General features: G+C 43.2%; 1 protein-coding gene across 2 annotated transcripts in view; it reads left to right on the top strand.

Moving 5' to 3' along the window:
* LOC140186929 (semaphorin-3A-like) overlaps positions 1-21,836 on the top strand; it is a 257,855-nt gene that overhangs the window by 120,654 nt on the left and 115,365 nt on the right. For both annotated transcript variants that reach the window (XM_072241701.1, XM_072241700.1), the window contains exon 5: positions 13,727-13,846. In XM_072241701.1, the coding sequence (XP_072097802.1) occupies positions 13,727-13,846 (120 nt within the window). The remainder of the gene's footprint in view (positions 1-13,726; positions 13,847-21,836) is intronic.

The raw sequence follows: 21,836 nt of genomic DNA, 5'->3' as shown, positions 1-21,836 counted from the left end.
TTGGAAAAGTTCAGAGGAGTATGAGACAACCACAGGGAAATGAATTTCATGTCCTGTTTGGTGTGGATACATTGCAACAAGGGGCTTTTCTTCCTGCTCTATGAATCTCTGTCTAACAAAGAGAACTTAGAGTCATTGATCATAGAACACTACAGCAGAGAAACAGGCCCTTTGGCCCATCTAGTCCATGCTGAACCACTAACCTGCCTAGTCCCATCAACCTATACCCAGACCATAGCCCTCCATGCCCCTCCCATCCATGTACCTACCAAAATTTCTTTTAAATATTGAAATTGACCCGGTGTCCATCACTTGCCCTGGCAGCTCGTTTGACACTCCTGTCACCTTCTGAGTGAACAGGTTACCCCTCATGTTCCCCTAACCCATGACCTCTAGTTGTAGTTTCACTTAACTTCAGTGGAAAAAGCCTGCTTGCATTTACCCTATCTATACCCCTCATAACTTTGTATAACTCCATCAAATTTCCACTCACGACCCACCCAGCCAACACACTTTTCGTCCCTCTTCCCTCCGGGAGAAGGCTCAGGAGCTTGAAGACTCGTACAGCCAGATTTGGGAACAGCTTCTTTCCAACTGTGATAAGACTGCTGAACGGATCCTGACCCGGATCTGGGCCGTACGCTCCAAATATCTGGACCTGCCTCTCGGTTTTTTTGCACTACTTTCCATTTTTCTATTTTCTATTTATGATTTATAATTTAAATTTTTAATATTTACTAGCGATTTGTAATCCAGGGAGCAGGAAGCGCAGAATCAAATATCGCTGTGATGATTGTATGTTCTAGTATCAATTGTTTGGCGACAATAAAGTATAAAGTAAAGCATTCCACAGAATAAAGTCCTGACTTACTCAACCTTTCCCTCAAGTTTCAGCAACATCCTTGTAAATTTCCTCTGGACTCTTTCAATTTTATTGATATCTTTCATTCAGGTAACTGACCAGAATTGCACACAATACTCCAAATTAGGCCTTACCAATATCTTATATAATTTCAAAATAACATCTCAACTCCAACATTCAATGCATTGATCTGTGAAGGCCAATGTGCCAAAAGCTTTCCTTATGACCCTATCTACCCGTGACACCACTTTCAATGAATTATCAAGTCAAGTCAAGTCACTTTTTATTGTCATTTCAACCATAACTGCTGGTACAGAACATAATAAAAATGAGACAACGTTTTCCAGGACCAGATTCCTCTGTTATACCACACTTCTCAGTGGCCTGCCATTCACTCTGTAAGATGCACCATGGTTGGTCCTAAAATGCAGCACCTCTCACCTGTCTGCATTAAATTCCATCTGCCATTTTTCAGCCCATTTCACCAGCTGGACAAGATCACACTGCAGGCTCTGATTGTCTTCTTCACTGTCCACTACCCTGACAATCTTTGTGTCATCTGCAAAATTGCTGATCTAGTTTAGCACATTATCATCCAAATCGTTGACATAGATGGCAAACAACAACCAACCCAGGACTGACCCCTGCGGCAAACCACTCGTCACAGGCCCCCAGTCAGAGAGGCAACCACTTACAATCATTCTCTGGCTTCTTCTGTGAAGCCAATGTCTAATCCAGTTTACAACCTCATCTTGAATGCCAAAGTTCTCCAAAAACTCCCAACCTGATCCAAGGTCAGCAGCCTGTCAGCTCAGGAAGAGAGTGCTAGGTGGTAACCGTTCAAACTGTTTGTCTGGACTGACTCAGACAACTATACCCGTTGAATATTCATGTAAAATGCACCAAGTTCTCAGTGTTACTGAAATGAGCTCAGTGACCAGGGAAAGCAAACAGGATTTTAGGGGCACCTGTGGAAAGTACGATGGTGATTCTGGCAGGCCGAAGCTGAGTGGATATGGGATCAAGGTGGGAGCTTTTGGAGAAATCTCTGCACATTTTCTTTGTTAGTAAGACACACTCGAATCATTGTTGTAGAATTATTTGTTGTAGCAATTGAATTTGTACTAAGTATAACCAAGGCATATCATTTAAATCTGAATTCGCCGGAGAGAGTGGACAAGGATAGGAAGTTCTTTTCCACAAGACATTAGTAGAACAGTTGTCTTTTTACCATAATTACCAATGCTCAACTTCTCCTAATTCCCTTTCATCGATTGAATTTAAATTTCAATATCCCATGGTAAGATTTGGACGGTGAACATAGATTCATTATTTACAAGTTCAAGTTTATTGTCATTCAACCATACGCATATTTAACAAATCATTGTTACTCTGGGGTCAAGGTCCAAAACACAGGACATATAATCACACACGACGTATAGTTACAATCCAGCACACAGAGTCACAAAGTAATATTAGGACAAGTCTCTTGAGTGACACGGCCTGAAGATAAGGTGTGAGGAGCATGTTTATGTAAGACAGGATAATGTTACTGACGCTGTTATAATAAAAGAAGCAGTCGTATAAATATGTGAAACAACAGCAATAGAAGATGAAAAGTGAGCAGTGCAGAATGAGTGTGTGTCTGTGAGTTGGGAAGAGGTGGGTGGGTGGGGGCACGGCATTCAGACAGGATGTACGTGTGTGCTGCGTGACAGCAGGGTGTTAAGATGAATACAGAATTATAGAATTTAATGGCTCATAGGTTTTCAGCGCTTTGTGGCAGTAGCAGCCATCTGGAGGAATGGGGACATTATGAGCCTGTGGTAGATCATCTGATAGAGGCAATAAAGGTGATTGAGTTAGCGGAGAAGGAATGAATTCTCTGGTGCTGGCACCTAGCAATAGATGCAGAAGGTTAAGTTCAGAGCCGGGTGCCTCTGGGTGGTGCAGGGAAGTAGGCTGGGAGGTTTTCTTCTTGGCCCACCATCATGGAGCACGTAGGAGCAGAATTAGGACATTCAGCCCATCAAATCTGTTCCACCATTTGATCATGGCTGATTTATTGTCCCTCTTCACTCCATTCTCATGCCTTCTCCCTGTAAACTCTGACACCCTGACGAATCAAGATCCTATCAAATCTTAACTCAACTTTTGCTAAATAATTAGGAGCGGTGTTATTACAAATATAAATCTCGACAATTTGAAATCCTAGTACCTGCTTATTACCAAAATGGAGATTTAGAGCTGATGTTTGCAGCGCACCATGGCTGCTTTTAGTGATTTGTGACAACTGCTTGGGAGTATAAGGAATGTATCTGAATAAACCTTTCTACAAGTCAGTTATGAGGGAACCCTATTCCCTCACAGAGTATTTATTTATTTATTGACCAATTTACTTATTGACTGATCGATTGAGTTACAGTGCAAAACTGGCCCCTCTGGCCCTTTGAGCCATGCCATCCAGCAATCCCCCGATTTAACCCTCACCTAATCACCGGACAATTTACAATGACCAATTAACCTACTAATTAGTACATCTTGGGACTGCAGGAGGAAACGAGAGCATCTGGAAGAAACCCAGGTGGTCACAGAGAGAACCTACAAACTCACTACTGGTAGCAGCAGGAATTGAACCTGAGTCACTGGTACTGTGAAGTGTTGTGCGAACCACTGCGCTACCGTGCTGTCCCATGGACAGACTGAATGCGATTGGCCAATTCTTCTGTCAGTCACTCCCAGTATCCTCATTAGTATAAGTCTGAAACTGATGGGCCAAAGGGCCTGTTTCTGTGCTGTAGCACTATATGATTCTATGATCTTAATCACAACTTACGAATGGCCATTTGACATACACTTCATTTTTTGTGAGGAGGGTGTCCTTATTTTATTGGGAGAGGCTGTTGTAGTTTCTTCTCTTACTACTCTTTCAGAACTTTGTTCATGGGCTAAACTGACTGTGGTGAACAGTCTAGATCTAGTACTAGGTAATGAACCAGGTCAGGTCACAGATCTCTCAGTGGGTGAGCATTTGGGGGATAGTGACCACCACTCCCTGGCCTTTAGCATTATCATGGAAAAGGATAGAATCAGAGAGGACAGGGACATCTTTAATTGGGGAAGGGCAAATTATGAGGCTATAAGGCTAGAACTTGCAGGTGTGAATTGGGATGATGTTTTTGCAGGTAAATGTACTATGGACATGTGGTCACTGTTTAGCGATCTCTTGCAGGATGTTAGGGATAAATTTGTCCCGGTGAGGAAGATAAAGAATGGTAGGGTGAAGGAACCATGGGTGACAAGTGAGGTGGAAAATCTAGTCAGGTGGAAGAAGGCAGCATACATGAGGTTTAGGAAGCAGGGATCAGATGGGCCTATTGAGGATTATAAGGAAGCAAAAAAGGAGCTTAAGAAGTGGCTGAGAAGAGTAAGAAGGAGGCATGAGAAGGGCTTGGCGAGTAGGGTAAAGGAAAACCCCAAGGCATTTTTCAATTATGTGAAGAAAAAAGGATGACAGGAGTGAAGATAGGACCAATTAGAGATAAAGGTGGGAAGATGTGCCTGGAGGCTGTGGAAGTGAGTGAGGTCCTCAATGAATACTTCTCTTCGGTATTCACCAATGAGAGGGAACTTGATGATGGTGAGGACAATATGAGTGAGGTTGATGTTCTGGAGCATGTTGATATTAAGGGAGAGGAGGTGTTGGAGTTGTTAAAATACATTAGGATTGGTAAGTCCCCGGGGCCTGATGGAATATTCCCTAGGCTGCTCCACGAGGTGAGGGAAGAGATTGCTGAGCCTCTGGCTAGGATCTTCATGTCCTCGTTGTCCACGGGAATGGTACCGGAGGATTGGAGGGAGGCGAATGTTGTCCCCTTGTTCAAAAAAGGTAGTAGGGATAGTCCGAGTAATTATAGACCAGTGAGCCTTACGTCTGTGGTGGGAAAGCTGTTGGAAAAGATTCTTAGAGATAGGATCTCTGGGCATTTAGAGAATCATGGTCTGATCAGGGACAGTCAGCATGGCTTTGTGAAGGGCAGATCGTGTCTAACAAGCCTGATAGAGTTCTTTGAGGAGGTGACCAGGCATTTAGATGAGGGTAATGCAGTGGATATGATCTATATGGATCTTAGTAAGGCACTTGACAAGGTTCTACACGGTAGGCTTATTCAGAAAGTCAGAAGGCATGGGATCCAGGGAAATCTGGCCAGGTGGATTCAGAATTGGCTTGCCTGCAGAAGGCAGAGGGTGGTGGTGGAGGGAGTATATTCAGATTGGAGGATTGTGACTAGTGGTGTCCCACAAGGATCTGTTCTGGGACCTCTACTTTTCGTGATTTTTATTAACAACCTGGATGTGGGGGTAGAAGGGTGGGTTGGCAAGTTTGCAGATGACGCAAAGGTTGGTGGTGTTGTAGATAGTGTAGAGGATTGTCAAAGATTGCAGAGAGACATTGATAGGATGCAGAAGTGGGATGGAGTTCAACTCGGAGAAGTGTGGTACACTTTGGAAGGACAAACTCCGAGGCAGAGTCACAGGTGGATAGGATAGTTAAGAAAGCTTATGGGGTGTTAGCTTTTATAAGTCGAGGGATAGAGTATAAGAGTCGCGATGTAATGATGCAGCTCTATATAACTCTGGTTAGGCCACACTTGGAGTACTGTGTCCAGTTCTGGTCGCCTCACTATAGGAAGGATGTGGAAGCATTGGAAAGGGTACAGAGGAGATTTACCAGGATGCAGCCTGGTTTAGAGAGTATTCATGATGATCAGAGATTAAGGGAGCTAGGGCTTTACTCTTTGGAGAGAAGGAGGATGAGAGGAGACATAATAGAGGTGTACAAGATAATAAGAGGAATAGATAGAGTGGACAGCCAGCGCCTCTTCCCCAGGGCACCACTGCTCAATACAAGAGGACATGGTTTTAAGTTAAGGGGTGGGAAGATCAAGGGGGATATTAGAGGAAGGTTTTTCACTCAGAGAGTGGTTGGTGCATTAAATGCACTGCCTGAGTCAGTGGTGGAGGCAGATACACTAGTGAAGTTTAAGAGACTACTGGACAGATATATGGAGGAATTTAAGGTGGGGCTTGTATGGGAGGCAGGGTTTGAGGGTCAGCACAACATTGTGGGTCGAAGGGCCTATACCTTGCTGTACTATTCTATGTTCTATGTCTTGCTTCTGGCTTCTGCCCCCTTTCTTTCCAGTCCTGATGAAGGGTCTCGGCCTGATGCGTCGACTGTTCATTCTCCTCCATAGATGCTGCCTGGACCTGCTGAGTTCCTCCTGCATTTTGTGTGTGCTACTCTGGATTTCCAGCATCTGCAGAATCTCTTGTGTTTCTTGTTTTTACAGTCTCTTGTGCCACTTGTGGCTTGTCCCAGACCATTTGTCGATGCAGTGGGCTGTCAGCAGGGACTCCAGTTAAAATAGGATTTTTCTTACCTATCTGTCAGCACACTTCATACAGTGATTTAAGCAAAAGATAATTAGTTATTTAATACTTGTGATGTTTTAAGTGGTTTGGTTATTCTTTGAGCTAAACCCGAAGGTGTGAAGTACAGGAATATTGGAACAGGACTCGAAGCCGTTGGAAGTAAGAGGGTGAGATTACTCCTGATGGATACTTCTGATGTTAGTAGATTTTGGGGTGTTTCCTTGGATTTCTGGAGTAGCAGTGGGATGTTTTCTTCTCTACAGTAGATGCATCAGTCATTGTGAATACAGGTGGAATCTGACCTGCTCTAATTCCCTTAGCATGGGGCCAGGTACCCCATCTGGGCCAGATGCATTCTGTGGGTTCGCCCTCCCTCATGTCGGCCTCAGAGACTGAAATCACGGGACCTTCGGGGCTGTGGGCGTTCGTGATGACTCCTCCACATTCTGACAGTCAAAACATGAATAGAAAGTATTGAGCTCATCTGAAAGCTAAACCCTGTTGTCAGTTAAGATGCTTGATTTCACTTTCTCAGAGGTGATAACATTCAAGCCCTTTGTTGATAACCGAATGACTGACAGATGCCTGGGTCAAAAGATGATTAAAAAGGTGTTTAATCACAAGGCTTCCTCAATTGGCTATCTTAATTTCACTAATTGGTCGCAAGCACTCTTTTCACCCATGTCTCTCGTCAACACAGTGCCACCAAACATCTGTTTCCCAGACTGAGAAACCTTTTATTAATGCTCATTCCAGAGGTGAAATACACAGCTGGAAATCATTAGAAACTCTTTGGGAAATTCAGGAGCAAAAGGAATGATACAATTGTTGGAAAAAAATCTGCATTTTTCTTTCTTCCTGCTTGAAATTTTTGTAGCTTAATGTGTCAAACAATTCCTTTCTAAACCAAGTTAGCAAAGAGGGCGAGTTCACAGCTGGTTGGTTAGAGTCTGCCAGAGTTGAGTAGAGTAATTGTCACGCGACACTTCCTATTGCTTCTAATGAAGTGTCCTAGATGTGAGTGAACTTTCTTCTTCTTTATGGTCTAAGTGGTTTGCTTTGTCTCCCAAAACATTCTGTTTTAAATTTGGATTCCCAGCTTTTATCAAAGGATTAATTGTTAAATGTTAAAAATCAGAATATTGGCCTCCGAGGAAAAGGCTGAAAAATACAAATGTAAGACTACCTGCCATCTCTGTGTTGAATGGAGGGAACACAAGAGCCAGAGGTGTATGGCTCCCGGGAGAGAGATATTTAATTTAAATATTTTCATCAGTTTGGCAGTCACTGAGTTAATCCGCCTTAAATGTTTAACCTTGCCCCCAAAGTTTCCCGTATGTCAGGAAAGGGCAGCAGTTCCAGAGAAGTGAGAGCCATTCTGGGGTGAAGGTATCGGAACAGCTGAGGGAAGTACCTGCAAACGCTATTGAAATGAGCTTCCAGGGGAATTTTGATAAACTCCCTTCAAAGAGACCGCCAGCTAAAGTGGAAACACATGGCATCAGCTGAAGGCCAATTATTGAGCTGGTTAGGAAATTGTCCAAGAGAACAAGAGGGACGTGCTCAGATCCTGCAGGATGTAACCATGCTTCTCCATAAGGAGCCCATCCTGTGCTGTCTCCAGTGTTAGTCAGTGGGTATAGAACATGTAGGAAAGAACAGTCTGCACAGGAACCAGCTCTTCATAGCTGTGCCAAATTAAACTAATTCCTTTTGCCTGTACAAGATCCTTATTCCTCCATTCCCTGCATGTTTATGCCTCTGTCTAACACACTTTTGAATGCTACTATAATATAAATGACCAATTTTGTGCCGGTGTGTAGCAAGTTGTGGAAATGCTAACTGACAGGAGAAATACAAAGTGGAATTGTTGGAAGTCCTGAACAGGTCAGGTGAGGCCTATGAAGAGAGGAGAGGCTTCAGACCATCGGTCAGAACTTCCTCGGTTGTGAGAAGCTAAAATCAGAGAAGTCCGGAGAATGGAAACCCACGTTCTCGGTGACTGGAATGTCACAGGCAACTGCACAAAAACATCTATAAGGCGAACACATTTCTAGCAAATTCCTAGAGATGTACCGTGGAGAGCATTTGAACTGGTTGCATCACATTGAACTTTGAACTATCTGGTATGGAGGGGCCACTGCACGGAATTGGAAAGAGCTGCAGTGGATTGTAGACTCAGCCAGCATAATGGACATCATCAAAACGAGAAAACTCAAGAACGCGGTCTGCATCATTAAGGATCCTCACCATCCAGCACATGCCCTCTTCCCATGGCTACCATCAGAGAGGAGATACAAGGTCCTGAAGACCCACATTCAACACTTTAGGAGCATCGTCTTTCCCTCAGCATTCAAATTTCTGAATGGACCAGGAACCCATGAATGGACCATGCCTTACTGCTGTCACAAAACAACACATTTCACAACATAGGCCAGTGATAATAAACCTGATTCTGAACATAATGCGTACTTTAAGTGGGATATAACACAAAGACCTGCGGCACCAGGCCTGGTTAGACCATACCATGACCATTGAGAATCTGAGATGGACCTCAAACGAGGGACATAGCAGGATGATGCTGGGACACCAAGTGTTATCAAGGGAAATTCCACAATCAGGGTTGTGTGTCAGTCATTTAGGAAGTCGTGGTGAGTTAATTGATGCTTTGAAGGTGTGAGGTTTGGAAGGAGGAAAAACATTTGCTGGCTCGTGTATAATCTAACAGTTAAAAGCCCTGTTTCAGGAGAAGACATGGGAAGGACAGAGGAGGGAGGAATTAAAGATTCTTATGTATAAACAGGCAGCAGTGGTCTCCCTCCTCCAAAATCTGACTCCTGAATCGTTCCTCACCAGGGTTTGGAATTCCTCTTTTTTCACTTTCCAGTCCACTTGAAGCTTTGGCTTTTTGATGACCTTCTGCTGAGTTCCTCCAGTACTTTGTGTGTCTCGATCTGGGATTATTATATTCAGATGTAACTCTGGGCTAGTATTGATAGCTTAGATAAATGAACAAATGAGTGTCTGGTTGTTGCATTCAGTCTTATCTGGAATTTACTTAAACTAATATTAAGATTACTTTATTGATTCTATTAATATTCACTAATGGAATGGAGAATGAACTCAGTACACTACCTCAATTTTTGCTTTCTTTTTGCACTACTTATTTATTGTATATATACAGTATGTATATTTCTATCGTAATGTATAGTTTTTTATTACGTTTTGCACTGTACTACTGCAGCAGAACAAGAGGTTTCATGATGTCTGCCATTGATATTAGACCTGATTCTGATGGAAGGTGAAGAATGATTTAATTCCAGCAATTCAGAACAGAATGTATCTGTGTTTTTCCTGAAAAGGGAATGAATGGTCTAATCTATCTGCCACGGTGCTCACCCAGCTGCTTTTGTCCTCTTCTAATTTGCCTTGGTGTTAAACATGTTTATACAGATGTATACTTGTTTTTATAACCGGCCAGAAAAGCTTGTCTGACATTGCTTAATCAATGCTGGAGATTAGCCTGTGCGATAACTCACAGGACTTTACGTGTGGGCTGTCAATAAACTTCATGATTAACACAAATCCTTTCCAAGCCAATGCATTCCAATTATCATTAAGAAAACTTTCTTGACATTTTATGAAGTGTTGGAGGAAATGTTTGGTATCTGCAACAGAGTAAAACTGCTCCCTCAACACAAATGAGCTCACTACTGCCTTAGTTCACCTTGGGGTCCAGGGCAGGAAGTGGACAGAAATTGCTCAGAGTGACCAACTGATGACGCTCTTTAAAACATACCCAGCAAGTAAACCTTGTTTCAGTAAGATGCCAGTGATTACACCCTGTAAAACCTCGGGGAGGGAGAGGACAGTATCCTGATGTAAAGCAGCCGAGCAGCTCTCAAGAACTTGTGTTTTCCTTTTGGAGGTCAAGTTGTGAAGCTGCATCAATTTGCACTAACCTATATATAGAACCTAGAACATAGAACAGTACAGCCCTTTGGCCCACTATGTTGTGCTGATCTTTTAACCTATTCTATTATCAATCCAATCCATCCCTCCCTCACAGCCCCCCGTCTCCTATCATCCACGGGCCTAGCTAAGAGCTTCTTAAATACCCTGAACGGATCTGCCTCTTCCGCCGCTCCTGGCATGGCGTTCCACATTCCAACCACTCTCTGTGTAAAGAATTTACCTCTGGCATACCCCTGTGGTTGTTCCTCTCCATGCCTTGCGGCACATCGGGCAGCAATTGCTGTTTCTTTAGCATTTGTCTGTTTTTATGAGGCTGAGATGCTAGCTCAGCACTCAACCCAGCACAAATGGAAAGCATGCCAGAAGCCAGCCTGATTCAACCCCGGGACCAGGCACCTCGAAGTCTGGTGTGAATGCCACAACACCACCGGCCAGCTATGGCATACCCCTATACTTCCCTCCAATCTCCTTAAAATTATGCCCTCTCATATTAGCCATTTCCACCCTGGGAAAACGTTTCTGCCTCTTATTATCTTGTTTTCCTCTCATCATCCTTCCCTCCAAAGAGAAAAGCCCTAGCTTGCTCAAACTATCCTCATGAGACATGTTGTCCAGTCCAGGCAGCAAATTAGTAAATCTCCCCTGCACCCTCTCTAAAGCTTCCACATCCTTCCTATAATGAGTCAACCAGAACTGAACACAGTATTCCAAATGTGGTCTAACCGGGGTTTTATAGAACTGCAACATTACCTCCTGGCTCTTGAATTCAATCCCGCTCCCCGCCCCCGGACTAATGAAGGTCAACACACCATATACTTCTTTAACAACCCTATCAACTTGCAATGAAATACTACTTGGTCCATTCATGGGAGATTTCAATAGAATTAGCAGTTTTCCAAAGAAGTATTGATATGTCAGTGTAATTGATCATGTCTGTGCCCCCTCTGCTGACATTATTCTGTGGATCACTACACCTACTTGACAAGACTTTATCACCATAGTACCCTTGGCCTCACGTTATCAGAGACTCTGCCTATCCATCTCTCCTCAACCCTCCTTCTTTGCATCTTCAAACAAAATTGGTCTCGCTTTGTCCCAGTTATGATGTAGCGTCTTTAACCTGAAAGGTTAGCTCTGTTTCTCTCTCCACAGAAGCTGCTTGACCTATTGAGTGTTTCTCTCTCCACAGATGCTGCCTGACCTGTTGAGTGTTTCTCTCTCCACAGATGCTGCTTGACCTGTTGAGTGTTTCTCTCTCCACAGATGCTGCCTGACCTGTTGAGTGTTTCTCTCTCCACAGATGCTGCCTGACCTGATTTTTCAGATTTTTCTTCCGTATTTGTACCATCTCCAGTAGTTTGATTTTGATTTGTGGATGAGGGTTACCAGAGACCACATAAGGAGCAGCATTGTTGAAGCTGTGGTTTGGGGTGTAACGTCATGTTTACTGTAAGCAATGTTCATTGAGGTGTGAGTGAATCTGTTGCTAACATGTAATTCAGAATAAGTTATGCCCCAAACTCCATCTGGCCGTCAATGACTGGGATGGAATGTGCGATAATGTTGGTAATACACTATCTGTAAAAGATGCAAGATTACTAGAATGTCGAACATAGAACACTACAGCACGGAACATGATGTTGTGCCAGTCTTTCAACCCACTCCTGTATCATCCTCCATTTTTCTATCATCAAAGGTGCCTACCTACGAGTTTTTTGAATGTCCTTAATGTATCTGCCTCTACCACTCCCCTGCTGGCAGGGTGTTCCACGTACCCACCACTCTCTGTACAAGTAACAACCTCTGACATCCCCGCTATACTTTCCTCCAATCGCATGGAAATTATGCCCCCCTGTTTTCTGTTCCAGTAGTTTTTGGACAACTGCCCAATCAGTAAGGACCATGGGTGAATGATTGGGCATCAGACAACTGCCAGGCTGTTGTGTTTAACTGGTATCAGTCTGTCATGGGTTGGAATCATTATAGCCTTGATACTGGTTATAAAAAAAACTCAACAAGGGAATTAGGAACTTGGCCAAGGTACTATTTTTTGTTGGGACTTTTTATTGTTTCATTTCCATGCTTTTGTGTGCATCATAAATAACAAGAATACTGCCTTGAAAATGAAAAGTCAATTGAAGCTCTTTGTGATCCTATCACCCTTCACAAATGTTGTTTCGGTATCTTGATAGCTTTACACATTCACTGAATTATCTTCAGTTGCTAGTCATCACCTTCAGTCAGCTGATTGTTCCAGTTCCCCTGCCAGGGAAGGTTACTTGTTATTTTATAACTGTGTGCACTGATGCAAAACACAAGACAAATAAGAGCTGATTTTCTCATTGTCCTTATTTGTAATGTGAATCTCGGTGAGTTACGGGTGAGTTTGAGTGCTGTAATGTTGGTTGTACTGTGTTATTGTTGCTCTTTGTTCAGTATTCTGGGCTCATCTTGTTATGCTGAGATCCTTCCCAGCAACCCTGCTCTGAGCCTGTCGAACAGCTCATCTACACTAACACAGGTCCCTTTCAGCGATCCCGCAATCAGCAGCGGAGCTATAAATATTATCGTGGCACCATCTCCACACATTCCAGAACTTCCTGGGACGTTTCCACTGTAATAGCAACCTTCTGTGCAAATATACCACGAGTTTTCAGAACTTCATGAAAGCCCATTTTGCTAATTTAAGACCAAAGCCCAGATGAAGTTCAAGGTCTGCAGAATGATCCAAAGTAAATTTCAAATTCAAAGTAAGTTTGATGGTAAATTTATTATTAAAGTACATGTATGTCACCGTCTACTATCCTGAGATTCATTTTCTTGCAGGCGTTCACAGTAGATACAAGAAAGGCAATGGAATCAGTGAAAAACTACACACAAAGAATGGTAAACAACCAATGTGAAAAAGAAGACAAACAGGGCAATAAATAAATAATACTGAGGACTTTGTATCCAGACCTACTTGTGATCCAACACTGTATCATCCAAACCCACTTTTGAACTGAGCCTCAGCTTCTCCATAGTTTACCCCGTTAGCCTCTTCCTGATCACAATGGTTACATCCTCCAGTTTCAAGTTCCCAAGCTAGTAAATAGATTAATTGGTATAAGCAACAGCCCTCCTTCCTGAAACAAAGCTGCAGAGAATTGATATGGCTCATGTTATTGTGATTGTGCTTGCTTCTGGGGAGCGATGGTCAATGAATTCATCCTTTAAGGTTCCTTCACTGTGAGGCAAACCTGTCATCCACAAACACCAGTTTCTAACCTCCTGCACTGATAATTTAAACACAAGAAGCAAGGTTGCCAGTATTCAGAGAGAAGTCTGACATGCTTTACAGAGCATGGGGTGACAGCTCCAGAAATATTCAGCAAAGTTCAATTTGAACTGAAGTCAGTTTGAATGTAATGACTTGGAGTGCTGACTGAGTCTCTGTCTTTACCTCTCACACAGAAAGAATGTGCTAATTTCATCCGGGTTTTGGAGCACTTTAACCAGACTCACCTGTATGCCTGTGGGACAGGAGCCTTCCACCCTGTCTGTGCCTACATCGAAGTTGGCCATCCAGCTGAGGTAAGACCTCTGTCTATCTCCTTGTTTCCTATGTTTCTCTTAGTGAGTCAGGCTCTTATTATTGTCCAAAAAGCCTGCCTGTCTCCCATCCCCTCGTTTCCTTGGGAGTTTAGACATGTGAATGACCACACTGGAGGTGGTGAATGCCACCAAGTAATTGGTCTCTGAGTCACTTGAAGCTCTTCGTTGTTGGTTTTCAGCTAACCATTGAACAGTGAGCATGACACTTCTTTTGCACTATTTGATTTTGTAATTTGTAATAATGTTATGCCTTTTCACCATACTGCCTCTGCCAAACAACAAATATCAGGTCATCTAAATCAGTGGTAATAAACGTGATATTGATTTTGAGTTCTGGAGCAGGGACATGGTGAACACAGGGGAGTCGGATTGTAGAGGAGAATGAGAAAATCGTGAAAGGACAAGGATTAACCAAAGGGAATGTTTTGAGTTTTGGGCTCGCAGAGAGAGGTTGACATCACAAGATTTGAGTTTTGTCTCACAGAAGAGGGGTTGACATCTCAACCTGATCGACTTCCTTGCATGGATATAATATGCTGGATTCTTCAAGCGCACCTGTCAGCTCCAGCTTGCTGAGGTTGTGGCAATGATTTGCTAGCCTTAGAGGGGTCTGATCTACAGGAGATATAGGAGTCCATGGCACGATAAAGGTCGGGAAGCCCTGCACCAGAGGGTGGTAATAGGGAGGGCTGTTAATTCCTAATGTTCTCCTCTTCTCTATGGTGGCACAGAACAGAAATAGAAGTGGAAAATTTGTGTTGCTATAGCACCTCCCACAGCTCTGGACAGTCCAGACAGCTTCACATGCAATCAGCTGTTTGTTCATCAGTCGGAGGATGAAACTCCTTTTTCTTTCTTTGAATTTTTCACTTCCGGCTTGGCAAGTATATAGTTTTCATGTCACGTGGAGAATCTCCCCGCCAGCCTGGCACTCCATCGTCACTGCACTGCAGGTCAGACTGGAACTTTGTGCTGGGGTTGACGGACTGAACCCTGTCTGCACCTCAGGACCACCCATTGGCCGCTTTGGCCACTGACATGTGAGTGGCAGATCCTTTGCGGTGTTTTGTGGTGACAAACCAGCCATCTACAGCATCAGTCTCAGTTACAGCAAATAGCTCACTAAACCTGGATTAGGTGTCGTTTACTGGCCGTGACTACTCATTGTGAAAGTGCTCGCTGAATAGTTTTCTAGCTCACAAAATGTCTTTACAAACGAATCTATTCGTAACCTCTGCAGCTGAGAGCTTCCAGTGCATAACCCACTCCACAATGTCGCTTTATCCACATCATGGTCAGAAAGTCATTGACTGCCAGGTGGAACCTCAGTAAATCCCATCGTAACAACAAAAGTGGCAAACTGAGTAATGACATTGGAGTCACAAGGAGATGTGGATGACAGAGCACACACTCCAAGCACAGTCCAGATGGTAACAGTATACACAGGCATTTTTAGAACATAATTTAATATTACTGAGGCAGTACACATCAGCCCACTGTGACCAAGCCACAAAAGAGGAATATGCAGACCATTTGGAATAAGAATCTGGATAACTAGCATTGTGAAATTCAATTAATGTGGCTCTCAGCGAAGGATTTGTTTCAACAATTATAATGCATGGCTTAAAAATTGAAAGGGCAAGAGAATGCATTTTGATCTTCTGCCAAGACAGTCCAATTACAGAAATAATCTTTTAATTACAGGTGTGATTAATATTGCAGTGGGGGAAATTTCCATTAAACATCTGCTAAGATGATGCTGAATGTCTGAAAGACTGATCGGTGGCTTCCAGTTATCGACTTGGAATTAAAAACGTTTGTACCTGGGTTATCAGTATTCCAGTCACTCTCTGCCACAGGTGTTTTGTAAATGTGATATTGAATCTTAGAGCCATAAATTAAACTTCTGAATCCTCTTGTGGGGAAGCAGAAACCACAACTGAAAGAAGACGAGCAGTTGGGCAATGATCACTTGAGGAATATCGGTACAGATTTCCGTCATTCAATGCTCCTGCCACTGTCTTCTGAAGGAAAAAGCAGAAACTAAATGCTTTTGTCTGGAAGATGATATTCAGAGCAGTTCCTGCCTTCCAGCTTCCTCCCAGGGACCCAATATTTTGTCTCTACAGGGAGTTATTTCACTGATGTATTGAGATCACCCAACAGCAAGCAACTCCGCAGTATCTACAGCCATCAGCACCTGGCCCATAGACAATGCCATCTGTAATACATTCCAGCAGGAGAGTGCCTTCCCTCCTGTGCAACCATGTACAGATTAGAAATACAAATACCTTTCTCAACATAAGCATCATCTACAATTCACCCTTCAGAAAACCCGGGACAAGCACGTCTCCTCTATGTTAATGAATCAACGTTCTAAACCAAATTTAATGATTGATTTATTATTATGCAAATAGGAAGGAGAATCACCCAAAATGAATCTCAGCAGCTGCTTCAGCCTGTCAAACTCAGTGATTTACTGGAGCGTGTAATGGTTGCTGTTAGCCTCATGCTCTCTGTGCACTAGGCTGTAAACAAAATTAACTTTGCCATTCAACACTAAGTCCAATGCAGACTGCCTCCTGGCTGCTACTGGGACAGACCTTCCTGAACACAGTCCACAAGTTTACCATATTTCATCCCTGATCGTGTCTGCTTATCCAGAAAAAAATAACTGTTAAAATCCACAAAAGCTCTGCCATTGCAAAGAAGTTGTCTAATGTTGTTTTCCTGAGATTTGCCAGAAGACAACTCCCAGAGACCCCAAACTCTTCTCTCTAATGTTGTTGCCCTGAGACTTGCCAGAAGACAACTCCCAGGGACATCAAAGTCTTCTCTCCAATGTCCTTGTCTGAGAGTAACCAGACATTAGCTCAGAGGACCTCAAACCCTTCTCTCCAATGTACTTGTCCTGAGTGTAGCCAGTCATCAGCTGTCAGGAACACCGGACTCTCTTCTCTAATGTCCTATACGAAGAGTTGTCAGGAGACAGCTCCCAGGGACCCCACCCAACTCTTCCCTGCAACGTCTTTGTTCTGAGTGTAGCCAGACATCAGCTCCCACGGACTTCAAACTCTTCTTGCTTTGTTAATTCTTCCATCATTTCTCCTCTGCTGGTTATATTCACCCCTTCATTTAACAAAGGGGACACTGAATGTATGCTCGTGGTCTTCATCCACTTCAAGGTTTGAAACCTTGTGCATTCAGGGATGCTCTTCTGCACACCGCTGTTGTAATGTCTGGTTATTACAACATTTCAAGTTCAAGAACGCAAACCCGAGGAAATCTGCAGATGCTGGAAATTCAAGCAACACACATAAAAATTGCTGGTGAATGCAGCAGGCCAGGCAGCATCTATAGGAAGAGGTACAGTCGACGTTTCGGGCCGGGACCCTTCGTCAGGACTAACTGAAAGAAGAGATAGTAAGAGATTTGAAAGTGGGAGGGGGAGGGGGAGATTCAAAATGATAGGAGAAGACAGGAGGGGGAGAGATGGAGCTAAGAGCTGGAAAGTTGATTGGCAAAAGGGATACGAGGCTGGACAAGGGAGAGGATCATGGGACTGGAGGGCTAGGGAAAAAGAAAGGGGGAGGCGAGCCTCTTTTACCTCCCCTTCATACCCCATCCACTTACCGGTATTTATTATTTGAAAAAAAAAATTTCTCTCTGTTTTTTTCTCCCTCTGTCCCTGTCACTATACTCCTTGCCCATCTTCTGGGCTTCCCTCCCCCTTTCTTTTTCCCTAGCCCTCCCGTCCCATGATCCTCTCCCTTCTCCAGCCTCGTATCCCTTTTGCCAATCAACTTTCCAGCTCTTAGCCCCATCCCTCCCCCTCCTGTCTTCTCCGATCATTTCAGATCTCCCCCTCCCCCTCCCACTTCCAAATTTCTTCTTTCAGTTAGTCCTGACGAAGGGTCTCGGCCCGCAATGTCGACTGTACCTCTTGCTATAGATGCTGCCTGGCCTGCTGTGTTGCCAGCAGTTTTTATGTGTGTTATCTCAAGTTCAAGTTCCTGTTAGCTTGAACCAGTCTGACCATTCTCCTCTGACCTCTCTCATTAACAGGGTACTTTCACCCTCAGAGCTGGTTGTTTTCTGTTTTTTGCACCATTCTCTGTAAGCTCTCGAGACTGCTGTGTGTGAAAATCCCCGGAGATGAGCGGTTTTTGAGATACTCAAGCAATCCTCTCAGGCACCATCAGTCATTCCACAGTCAAAGTCGCTTAGATCACATTTCTTCCCCATTCTGATGTTTGATCTGAACAACTACTGAGTCTCTCGACCATGTCTGCATGCTTTCATGCTTTCAGTTGCTGTACAGGTTTAAGGTGATTGACTGATTAGATTTAGATTTTTGCATTAACGAGCAGCGGTGCAAGTGTGCCTAATAAAGTGACCAGTGAGTGAAATTGCCTCTTTTATTAATACACTCATCCTTGGTCACTTGAGGGCCTGAGCTGTAAGTAGAGTTTGGAGAGGCTAGGACCTCCTGGCAGATAGGGGGAAGAGGTGACCTGTTAGAGGTGTATAAATTCGTGAAGGGCATAGTCAAGGTGAACGCACGCAGTCTTTTATCTCCAGGGTTAGACGATCAAGAACAAGAAAGTACAGGTTTAAGGTGAGAGAGAATAGGAACCTGAGAGGTTTCACACAGTGTGTGATCAGTATATAGAATGAGCTGCCAGAGGAAGTGGTTGAGACAGCTATTTTAACAACATATAAAAACAACTTTACAGGTACGTGGATAGGAAAGGTTGTGGCTGATGTGGGCTGAATACAGAAAGTTGGCCTTGATGGGAGTTTTGGTTGCTGTGGAGTGGCTGTGCCAAAAAGCTTACTTCCTTGCTCTATAACACTATGACTCAATATTAACATCTTCTGTTTACATAGCGCTTTTAGCATAACAAAAGTGTTTCAACCATTTCACTATTACGTTACCAAACAAAACATTCAAACGCAGAATGTTTGGACGGGTGACTCAAGCTGAACAAAAACCTCAATGTTAAGAAATGTTTTAACTGTGGAGCGAGAATGACAGGTGGGAGTGACATCCGAAGGTTGCAGTCTGAGTGCTCAGAGGCAACGCCGAGTAATGCTCCAAAACTGGTTAACAATGAGTTTATTTTTATTTTTTAATAAACTATACAGACAGATTAACAAATTATCTTTAAGTCAGAAATAGTTCTGGCTTGGGTGATGTGGTAGCACAGTGATTACTATAACGCTTTGCAGTGCCAGCTGTAAGATCAGGGTTCCGTAAGGAGCTCGTACATTCTCCCTGTGACTGCATGGGTTTCCTGGGAATGCTCTGGCCTCCTCCACATTTGAAATGCATATTGATTAGGGTTAGTGAAGTGTAGGCATGCTATTTTGGTAGCAGAAATACAGTGACACTTCTGGGCTTCCCCCCGCACATCCTTGGACTGTGTTGGCTGTTGATGCAAACAACACATTTCACTGTGCATATGTTTCGATGTTTTGATGTACAGGTGACTAATAAAGCTCACCAAGCTAATCCTTCAACCAGTAAAACCAGCTGGTCAGAGTTTTGCAATGCTGGGATCCAGGGTTCTGTGGAAGAGGTAGGAAAATGGAGCCGGGATTAGACCAGCCACGGATGATGGAGAAGTGTCACTTTCTCATGTTCTTCTGTCTCCTTGTGGTCCAGTTTTGCTTATTTTCCACTTGAGGCTACTTCATTATTCTGAGCCTATGCACCGAGCTTCACCTTCCTTCAGTAGATACACTTCGTCGCCGTGTCAGTGACCTCATTCTGTGGCAATTTGCTTCCTTTAAACAGCCCTTGTGATTGTTGAAGGACAGAGTGATTTCTTCTTGCTCCTCTGGACCAGATTCCTAACCTGCCTCACCATTCTCTGTCACTCTTGTCGCCTGTAGCCATGCTCTGCTCTGTAGCTCAATATCGATGGCATTACAAATTCCTGTCTGAGATTACAAATACTAATCTCGGTATCTCTGAGGCTCAGAACCAATTACTGCTCCCTCAAAGGAACACAGACGACAAGTCGAAGCAACAGGTCATGAGTGAAAACAAAATTGGATGATGTTATGAAAAATGGAGGATTTTATTTTACATGGGAAAGTAAAAATTTATTGTAATAAATTGTTTTACTTGGCAAACCATACAGTCTAACTGCAGAAGTCACTCTTCCACATTCTGCTTACATTCTTCTGTCATGGTTTAGTATTCATTTGCATATCAGAGGTGACTTTGCACACATTCCTTCTGCCGGGGTTGAGAACACTGACAGTTCTCACAGGGCTGAATAAAATCAGAGATTAAAGACCCTTCCATTACTGTTCATCCACTTACTGTCCCTGGCAACTCTAAGCACTTAATTTAATTCACCAAGCAAAGAACTACTGTCATGTGGAACAGGTAATCAACAAGGTGAAAATTAAAGAAAGCTGTTTCCGAGCAGGCAGACGGGTGGCAGAGTTCTTGTTCGGTTCACTGGCCACCCAGGTTAATTCAAATCAATAGCCAGTTACCTGATTTCAAAGAGCAATAGATCCTAATCCAGCCCTAAGCAACGAACAACTTTACCCCAGAGTTTTCACTACAGATTACGGTATCTGCATTCTCTTGTGTCTATCTGACCTAACTCTAACCTTGACCTTCGTTTTCTCCATCCTTCAGTTATTCTTATGTTGAATTGTCAGAACTAATGGGAATAAAGTGATATCCTAAGTTCATTCATCCCTGGAAAAATGATGTTACTGGCTTTAAACTGAAATCCATTTCATCAGTGTAACAGATTGAAATGATTATGTGGTGGTCTTTATTATTTCTAACCATGAGCGTTCGTCCTCCACTGGTTAACCTCCCTTCAGTTTTGTCTGGTTTATTGTCCCCCAGGCAGCACTGCACCCCATCACTGCAGTTACACAGTGAGTGCACCTACGGGGTTTTGTCGGCAGAGGAACCATTCTTCTGGAAAAACGTGAAGCTACATTTACACTCCGGTCTAACTTCTGGTGTTTTGTTTGGAGTAAGAGAGGATGGGAGGTGACTTGATAGAGGTGTGCAAGATGATGAAAGGCGTAGATCATGTGGACGGCCAGGGACATTTTCCCAGGGTAGAAATGTCTAATATAAAGAGCCAAATTTCAAGGTGATTGGAAGAAAGTATAGGAGGGATGTCAGACGAAGTTTTTATTTACAGAGAGTGGTGGGTGTGTAGAACACCCTGACAGGGCTGGTGCTATAAACAGATATATTAGGCACATTTAAGAATCTTTTAAATAGGAACATCTTTAGGGAGCGGTGTCTCAGAAAGGCAGCATCCATTATTAAGGACCTCCAGCACCCAGGGCTTGCCCTTTTCTCACTGCTACCATCGGGTAGGAGATACAGAAGCCTGAAGGCACACACTCAGTGATTCAGGAACAGCTTCTCCCCCTCTGCCATCTGACTTAAATGGACATTGAAGCCTTGGACACTACCTCACTTTTTTAATATACAGTATCTCTGTTTTACACATTTAAAAAAAAATCTATTCAATATACGTAATTGATTTACTTGTTCATTTAATATTTTTTTATATTATTTATTATTATTATTTTTCTCTCTCTGCTAGATTATGTATTGCATTGAACTGCTGCTGCTAAGTTAACAAATTTCACGTCACATGCCGGTGATAATAAACCTGATTCTGATTATAGAAAAATGTAGGGCTATGTAGGAGGGAAAGGTTAGATAGATCTCAGAGTAGGTTATAAGGTCACTAAAGGACAAAGGACTTATACTATCTATGTTCAGTGAGTGTGGGTTTGAATAAGTTCCCTCCATTGTCTTTTGGTTTTCAGATCCTGACTGGCACCCTAGATTTTTTTAAGTCATCAGCTGTCATCATTATATCACTATTATTAATAATGTGATTACTAAGCTAATTGTTCGATCAACAACAGTCATCGAAGGTAAATTTCAGTTCTTTAATAATCCAGG

This window comes from Mobula birostris, chromosome 23, assembly GCF_030028105.1.
Source record: "Mobula birostris isolate sMobBir1 chromosome 23, sMobBir1.hap1, whole genome shotgun sequence".
Classification (NCBI taxonomy): Eukaryota; Metazoa; Chordata; class Chondrichthyes; order Myliobatiformes; family Myliobatidae; genus Mobula; species Mobula birostris.
Note: the sequence above shows the minus strand (reverse complement) of the source record. Positions and strands in the feature narration are given on the sequence as shown.